At 37.8% G+C, this 9,541-nt stretch overlaps 1 protein-coding gene across 3 annotated transcripts in view; it reads left to right on the top strand.

Moving 5' to 3' along the window:
- Positions 1-287: 287 nt before the first annotated feature.
- Positions 288-9,541, top strand: part of STARD13 (StAR related lipid transfer domain containing 13) — a 167,249-nt gene continuing 157,995 nt past the window's right edge. For all 3 annotated transcript variants that reach the window (XM_058547993.1, XM_058547992.1, XM_058547990.1), the window contains exon 1: positions 288-544. In XM_058547993.1, coding sequence (XP_058403976.1) covers positions 376-544 — 169 coding nt within the window. In that variant the 5' untranslated portion in view covers positions 288-375. The remainder of the gene's footprint in view (positions 545-9,541) is intronic.

Genomic DNA, 9,541 nt, shown 5'->3' with positions numbered 1-9,541 from the left:
TCTTCCCTCTCTCTTTTTCTTTTAACTCCTTTAGTGAGCGCTGCTCCTTGGTGCTTAGTCAGCTCTGAGGCACGTCAAATACTTGCATTTGCTTTCGGCATTGTAGGGGGATAGTAGCTGCTGGAACTGCCTCTCTTCGGGCTGGGGTTTGGCTGTGTACAGGCCCATTCTTCTTTCTTCCTCTGATTGGCTCCCCGAGGTCACGTGAGGGCCCGGGGGTTGGAATTCTGAGTTGTGGCTTTTGGCACTCCTCTTTCTTTTTAAAAATCGCCTGGTCTGTTGAGCTCTGCTGGGCTCGGTGCCTTGCTTTTGAGACTGGACACAGACGGAAACAGCCACAGGGCAGACTGAGGTGGCAAAAGAAAATCTGCCGCGATGTTCAGTCAGGGACCCAGGACCCCAGCTTCAGGCTGCTACTATCTAAATTCCATGACACCTGAGGGCCAGGAGATGTACTTGCGATTTGATCAGACTACAAGACGCTCTCCTTACAGGATGAGCCGGATTCTAGCACGCCATCAGCTAGTGACTAAAATTCAACAAGGTGAGTTGCCGGTAGTGGAAGGCTGTTGCTAATTCTGATTTCTGTTGGCTCTGTTTTCCTGCTAACGCAGTTTTTTAAATTGTTTTCACTTTGCACTATATGGATTTATATGCCACGCCGCACGTAACTTTTGGAAATAACTCTAGGCTGCAGTTTTAAGCAAACAGTGACAGCACTTAGCTGCCACGTTACTCAACATAAAGTGCACAAAAAACTTCATGGTAGGACGGTGAATCATAAATTTCAAAAACTTGCGTGTGTCTATAGAATAAATGAGACAGATTTACTCAGTGTGTATTTTAGGAGCTTTTCTGCAGGTTCCTCACACTCTGTCACATTTAAAACTTGGAACTTGTTTGTTTAATTAGGGGGAGGACGACTAACTTCCACCCTGCCCAGATTCTTTAAGACACTCTTAGTGACAGGGGAAAGTTACAATTCTATTCTTAAGGCCATAGGCTGACAACCAGCATCCCATTCTCTGCCTGTTTGTATGTTTATGTCAGTATTTGCCCCTGATTTGTTGATATTGCTTTTCTGATAAAGGATAAACGTGTCTGCTCACCTCAAAACGAATTTGTGACCGGGGCACTGAAGCACCAGCTTCCTAAGGCAGAGAGGAGAGGATATTGAACACTAGCTGCTAGGTGTTCATTTTAATTCTCAGAAAAAAAAAAATAATCAACATCCTGGACATCACTAAATCTCATCATTCTCCAAAAATAGTTTAAAACACGCTCCTTATCTTAGGATAGGTCTGTAGAAACCAGAAAAATGAACGTCCCCAAGAAGCCCCTAACTGGCACCCATTTAGAAGACACACATGTACCCCATATACACAATAAGTTTATGAAGTTTATGACCAGTCCCCTCCTGGACTAAATATGTAACTAAACTATTATATTGGCGATACATGAGTTTACCAGGAATTTCTAGAGCTATTATAAAAATACAATTTCCACTTGAATAAATGAGCTTAAGATTATATTGAATTTTAGAAGGGAAGTTGGGCTTTGTAATCGTGAAAATCTTATTGTAATGTTTCCAAAAGGAACAATATGTATTCTAGTGAGCAGCATTTGATGAGATTGTTTCCTTGGAAATTAGGATTTGTTTGTAAAGGTTCAGGAACTGGTTATGTGTGAAGGATACTGGTCCTACATACCAGTCTGATTTCAGGAAGGATATTATGTCATTCCATAAACTCTGTGTGCAGGTCTTGATTGAATAGAAACAAAAGTAATTATTTCCCTGTGGCTTGATTTAAAAATACATTAGGCTTAGAATAAAAACTAGCTCCATTTTAGTTTCAGAGATTTCTGACAATGGTGCTTTAACAGATGCCGTCATCATTACGAACATAGGGGCCTGTAAATGTTTGATGATGGTTTATAATCTACGCTCTGTACAAGTTCCTCAGCATGCATATAAAGTGTGTTATGTTAGAAACATTGCATAGAAATCATTTGAAATTGCTTTGCAAATCTCCTTAAAAGTATTTACAATAGTTGATTTCGTTAGAAATTATTTATGTTCTTTTTGGGATGAAGGGTATTTTTCCATTGAGGACTTGAAGTTACAAACACATGCATGATCATTGAAAGTGTACTCTGAGTCTGTTTCATTTTGCCTAATTAGAAAATTTGAACATTCTCACTTTTTTATATTGGGCAATGGAATGTTTGAAGTCAATGAAGGCCTAAAAATTAAAAGTGACAATTAAGATCATAGGGAAGCATAAAAGAATTCTAACAGTCTAGTGATCAGGAACTCATTATTTGTTAATATCATACAATTGTATAGTAAGACATCGAGAAAGTAGAAGCTGAATGATTTTATTGGGTTTACTGTATTAGTAGATTGGTTTACTGGAATAGTAGAGAATGTTGATTGAGCATTTATAAGGTTTCAAGCAGTACTCTGAGAGCTTTATATGTATTTCAATTTATTTTATCCTCAAAAAACATTCTTGTATGTAAGTAATGTTATTATACCCATTTTAAAGGTGAGAAAACAGAGGCACATAGAGTTCAAGTAAGTTCTCCAAGTTTACATAGTAGAAGCTGGTATTTGAATATAACTCCAGAGCCCACTGTCTATAATACACTAAACTGTTTTTGGTTTTTATAATGAGTGTTAAAGTACTGAACCTATGGTTGATTTTTGGCTTATATAATATGCCAAAGACCTTTCTATGTTTTCTACTCAGGATACAGCAATGAACCATATTATATAATCAGAACTGCTCCCTCACTATGATGTTTCCACTCAGGTTTTATTTCTCTAGTGGAAGCAAAGTGATATGTGTTTTACCTTCCTTGAACAGTTAGTACCCAATAGTGCATGATGTCAAGTTGTTTTACTAATGGCCTGTAATCATTTAGCTAAAGCTTATCAAGTGCATATTAAATTAATAACACCATTATTTTTTGTAGTTCACGTATTGGCATCTTGAAATAACAACCACATCCGTAAAATTGTTTGCATTACTCTGCTATAGATCTTTCAAGGGAAATTTAGCATTATAGTAATATCATTTGGGGCATCATTACTTATAATCATGATCTCTCATGGCTCTTGGGAACAGGGCACCCAAGTGCATTGTTGCTCCCCACTGACCTCATTACAGTGAGATAATCGTTGAATGGCATGGACGTGATTCAACAGATACACTCATGGTAGGAAAAAATGAGGAGAAATAAAGAATTCTTTGATGATGCATAGGATCAGAATTAGTTGCCCAAACCCAGGATGAATCTAAACTTGCTCATCTTAGGGTAGGCTCCAAAATGTACATGCATCATTTCTCTAGCCTTCTTTTTAGTCCTGGAGTTTTAAGTCCAGTTAAAAAGAGAAGTGATGTTTAAAATAGAGTGTTGTTTTGCAGAGTGAAAGTTTATCATAAGTCATACTGTCCGTAATCCCTACCCCACAATCTTGTGGAGTCAATGGGGAAATTGTTGTGGGGAGAGAGAATGGATATAATAACAGTCCTTATTTCCCTCACTGACAGGCACTTAGGGATGGATAGGAAGGAGGATGCTGAGGAGGTGGAGGAAGAGCACATTAGGCCATAGGAAGGGAGAATTGGGACCTTATGTCATTATTTGATGGCTAGGATTTATTGGCTGTGTGTGCATACATTTGAAGTCTATATACACACGCACATGCCATTTGGAACAGCCAAATCTAAGCAGATACATAAATGTGATTACTTGCTTTGTGAAAGAATTCAATGTTATTAAACATAAAAAAATTATTTTAAATGCTTAAAACAGCATCATATGGACCAGATTGCAGGAAAGTCCAATGAGCCAGGAAAAAAGTTGACAGGGATGCAGGCTCTGTTTAGAACTCCCTCATTCTTTTATTGCGGCAAGTTTCAGAACTTTACTGGGCCTTCGTTTCTTGATGAGAAAATGAAATGGTCGGGCTGATTGCTCAGGTTTATTCTGGTTCTCAAATTCTCTCTGTAGTTGAGTCAATAACTCCTTGAACAAGAGTGTGCAAAGCAGGGAAACTTAACCTAAAGTAATAGAAGCAGAAAAGGAAACTGAGCAGCTTTCTAAGGTGGAATAAATCCATGGCTTATAATTTTTCTACAACTTGTCAAGGAAATGGTAAAGTGGAAATCAGATTTTAGTTCTACCTCTGCCTCTACTTAATTGTGTGATCTGGGGCAAGTCACAACTTCTTTGGGCATTCTTTCCTTCTTCCATAAAATAAAGGGTTTGCATTAAAAAAAGTAAAGTTCCCATTATCTCTGAAATTCTGGGATTCTGTGATAACAAGTATTACTTTAAGAGAGAGACAATTCTTATTTACTTTTCCTTATTATGTCATTCAACATCTACCTGGACATGCTTCTTGATACCTGTTGAATGCTCTCATTATCAATTTAAGAGGAACGTTAGGATATTCAGTCTTCTGGACAATTTAAATATCAGTATAACCTATAATTATAAAGAAACTTGTAAAAACCTTTTTTTCCCAGGAGTCCATGCCGGTAAAATTGAGTTATTGCAATGCCTGGCCTTTGGGAGAACTGTGGGGATTGGAGAATGCCTATGTCTGTGTACCCCTATTCTCACAAAAAGACTTCTACTCTTGATAGAAAATGCAGAATGTAGAAAATTTCACTACTAGGGGAATTAGTGAAAGTTGGACCTGCATTTTCATTGACTTTTTATCTAAGACTATTTTTAGAGATAGCACCTGAGTTGAACTTAACTAGAGTGGAATAAACTGCCTTTTATTCTTCCCAGGAAATGGAACTGTACATTAGTGATGTATTCTCTCTCATTACTCCATCAAGTCAGGTGGCTTCTTGGGAATTTGCCCAACCCCAGTGGTGGCATTGCTCATCTCTGGTAGATGAGACTCCCCACCAACTGGGTGATGTCAGCTGAAATTAAACAATCATTTGCTCTTTTGGGAATTGCCTTTTCTCTATGTTTAGTACTTTCTTACCAAAGTACTTTCAGAAATGGAGGGTGAGTACGCTGGCAGAAAGACAGATGGAACACAGAAAACAGATGAGAATGTGTCAGTCTTGTACTGCTCAAATTCTTAAAAAAAATGTGGCAAGTGTCAGAAATTCACATTTCATGAATCAGAGTTTTTTTCTATTCAGTACTGGTGACTGAAGGGCCTGTACATAAAGAATACTGTTCAACCAAAAGTTACAGGAAAATCTGTTAAGTGAATTAAGTCAACTAACTTGGAATAACCTTTTAAAAATTATCACATAGGAAAAATATGGGCAGTCAAGAAATAAGTACTAGAAGGAAATTAGCACAGAGAAATATGCTTGTACACATACAAAACCTGAGAGTTTAACTTTAATGGAATTGTGACTTCCATTGCTGCACATCACTGCTTTTATTAGCTCTGATTTTATCAAGACACATCCTAGATGCAGGCAATTGCCAAACTTGGATTTTGGAACATTAGTTAAGTGAATAGAGGTTCATTTTTTCTCATATCTTTTCCCCCCCTATAATCAGTGCTTTAATTCTTAGTAAATTCTGGACACTGGTCAACTCTTATAAAGCAGGATTCTGCATTTCCTTAGCAGCCTAACCATGGGCAGATGTAGAAGCACAAGTTAGAAAAAAAATCACCACTAGTGATCTGAACAATATCAGTTGATGACCCCAACAAATTTAGAAAGAGAGAAAACGAGAAGTGGGTTTTGGTAAAGCTTTTATATAAAGGGAGATAAATCAATGAGAATTTAATGGAAATGGGTCGTTAAGGGGGATGTGCTCTGTCTCTGCGTTTCATTAGCTATGAGAACCTGTTGGTAAGACTAGGGAAGAAGATACAAGAAGATAGGAGAACACGACCGTGGATTAATTGCACACCAGATATTCGAACGAAATAAGGTTCATGTAAAAATCATTTTCTGCCTCCTCAGGGGCAGTCTGAATATGACTTTGGTGTAGGTAACGACATTATATATTAATTTACATTCTATCTCTTTACCTAAAGGATTTGAAATAGTTTATAGAATATACAACCCAGATAAAAATGATAAATCTGATGAAAAGAAAAGTGTAGGTCAATAAATAAGATAAAACTAGGAAGAGATATTACACAAAAATATAAACCCTAAGGCCCTGAATAATTATTAAAAGTGGGCTGCAAATTTAACTTGAGCTTTCCTAATCTAAGCAAAGAGGAAGACATGAACAGGGGAAGATTTGCCATGTCCATAGGTAAAAACATACCAGCACAGCTTTTCCTGGTACTTGATATTTGGGAGAATTCTCTCCCAAGAACTTGATACACAAGAGCAATTTCTCATACAAATCTTATAAAGAGACTACAAGCTATAGTGGATGGTGCTTTCAAACATTCCTGTGGTAAATTCAATAGCAAGTCTTTCATAGCATCCTGCAGTGGAAATGGGGGCATAACAGCAAATCGTAATTCAATAAAAATATTTGGGAATGGGATGGGTGGCTCAAAACAAGTAGGTCCAGTATGCAATCCTCTGATTCTCTGGCTTAATCTAGAAACAGCATGGAGACTATCTAGAGACAATTTCTCAAAGTCTGCTTCACAGGACACTAGTCTTGTTAGATAGATATTCAGGGGGAAATTGCTTCTGTGGTTAAGTAATTTTGGGAAATGCTGCATCCTCTTTCCCTTCTTGGAAATTCACACTTATGAAAGGTTCAGAGAAATCCTGCAGAAAGTAGTTTCACTTTGTTTTAACTGGTATATTTCATCATGAAACCATTTTTCACTAGATACCAAGAAGTGACGTCTTATAAAACCAGCATTCCCTAGGGAACGCATTTTGGAACGGTTGGTTTAGGAGAGTGCAGGGCTTGTGGTTCACTTAGATAATTCTCTTCGAATAAATTTATTGCATGGATTGGGCAGTAGATAGTTTGAGGTTGTATTTTGTAGAGTTAACATTGCAAGTATTCTGTGTTTTCAAATAAGGCCAGCTCCATATACTTTAAAAATCAACTAGGTAAAGGTAGGATCAACATCTTTCTGTGAAAATTAACAACCAGAGAGAGACTCTAACCTGATTAGGTGGCCCCTGCACATTTGCCAGGCAGAAAATTGAAGGAGTAGGTGTATGGGCAGAGTTAATAATTATAACAACAAGAATGTAACCAGTCTTCAAGAAACTCCACAAGATAGGTACTGCTGGGCGAGAAGAAAGAAATTACTGCTTTTTAGCTCTGGATCTGTCTAACCTATGATAAAGCTGAAGTCCTAGGTGAGTTGCGAAGGTCCATCAGCTAATTCAGGATATTCCATGACAGCTGGGAAGTGGAGTCACCTCCTCACAGGAAAGAAACAGGAAACTCTGCAGGAGTCTCAAATTCTCCCTGGCTCTAGGTGACGAGGGATATGGACTCCCAGAAGCTCAGGCATTGATGGATAGCTCAGAGTCAATTTCTGACTTGATGGTCCAAACATATCCTTGGTATGTAAAGTCTCTCTCAGTACAACAGAATAAAGTGAACTGATAGATAATGGGTCATTTTAATTAGTAAAATCTATTTGGTTTACTTCTATAAGCAACCTCTCAAGTTTCCCAGGAAGACTGCAAATACATTCTTAAGGTATTTTTCCTCCTGCTGGCAAAGAGATAGTGCATTGGCGTTTGCATCATGAATGATGCCTTTTGAGAGAAATCCACAAAATATCAAAAGGCTACAACAGAATGCATGGAGAATTAGCCGTAATGTCTAGCCCAAATCCCCATGTTGTAAAGTCACTCAGGACCATAGTGATCCCTATAGAATGGTGCAGTCTAGGGCAGGACAGATAGAAGATTACCATGAAAATTTATACACTGTTGTTTGAAAAGACATGAATTCTCTTTTTTTTGAGAAGCTTAAGATGTAAAGGAATTTAAATGGAGTGGTTGGAAAATAACTTAAAATTATAGAACATGCTAGTGCTGTTAGAAAAAGGAAACTGATAGAAATAAATTCAAAATATCTGGCTAGATTGTCAAATGGTTTTCCTCACAAGGGTAGGAATCCTGACCATTTTAAAGGTCTGACAGAGGCAGAGCTGACTAAAATACCAATGATTTGCATTGCTTTGTCTCTCTAATACTCTGATAAAACATGAGGGTAAAGCAGTGTAGAGGAGAGAGTGGAGATTGTAAAGAAACTTAGTCACCAAGTAACTAATTTACATATCCATATTTTGAGCTAAAGAAGGCCTTCTCTTCTTGCATTCCAACTCCCCTCTTCCTAGTTAATTTTGAAAATCATACATATGGATGGGATGAACCTTGGATTAGTATTCAGTTTCTATAAATGAATAGTAGCATTTCACATACGATTGTATTCACCACATGACACACTGGAAAAAAGTGCATACAATCATAAAATCATATTTTCCTTTGAGGGTTTTAATACTCCAAAATTACTTCTAACATTTAAAATTACTATAAGAAACAAGAAAGATTCACAATTCCAATGATAATGGTATTCCAACCATCCCCCCCACTCATTAAGACTAGAGTTCTTAATAGAGAAATCTAAATCTCTCCGAGATGCTTTGAAGGATACATTTCCACTAAATGCATTTCTCAAAATAGTGAATGAAATCCATTGCAAGGCCCTTATTGTTTTGACCTATGTAAAATTGTGTGCTGTGTATAACAGATTCTTAGTAATCAAATTGCCTTCACTTCTATGTTGATCTCTTTTGGGTAGGAGGGTCGGCTAGCACTCCTTCCCTGTACATTCCTATCTCACCATTATATGCCTTTAGGAGGAAGGTCTAAGATAGATAAAGCTGCTCAGATATTTTTATTATGGACTTCCTAGAAGAAGGAGGAAAAAGAAAACTTGGCAAGAAAGAAGGGAAGTCAGTCTTGCAGGATATCTTGAAAAAGACTGCAGAAGAATTCCAGTAACTGAGTTCATCATCTGTTGGTCCCAACACTGAGTGTGGTGTGATTCCACGTTTGAATTTTTATGTGTTATCACTGGCCACGATGGCCAGTCCGTTGGGATCGCTTGGAATAGCTCATAAAATGGCAGCACAGGGCACAGAGAGGGGGACATTCGCTTCTTGCCGCCTTCTACAACAATCTTCCAAGTTACTCTCTTGACAGGATGTTGAAACCTCTGTCTTAGAGGCAAATAATTGAAACATGATTGAATTTCAAGAAACACTTTCTTCTCTTTTACAGATAGTTCCATGGGATTAAGAATGTCCCGGGGACACTGTGCGTGTGACTCAAACTCCAAACTTTCTACACCTAGAATTTGTGACAGTTGGAGGCCTTTGGAGTCATGCAGCTTGAATTTGAACTCTAGCTCTACATCTGCCTAGCAGAGTGACTTTGGCCAATTACTTAACACTTCTAAGCTTCAGTTCCCCTGTGGGCAAAATGGAGCTAATAATAGCAACTATCTCGCAGTTGTTGCAAGGATTAAATGAGAGAATATAATTAAGCACAGAGCACAGTGCCTGGCACATCGTAAGTGCCCAATATAAGAAAAT

This window comes from Diceros bicornis, chromosome 9 (genome assembly GCF_020826845.1).
Source record: "Diceros bicornis minor isolate mBicDic1 chromosome 9, mDicBic1.mat.cur, whole genome shotgun sequence".
NCBI lineage: Eukaryota > Metazoa > Chordata > Mammalia > Perissodactyla > Rhinocerotidae > Diceros > Diceros bicornis.
Note: the sequence above shows the minus strand (reverse complement) of the source record. Positions and strands in the feature narration are given on the sequence as shown.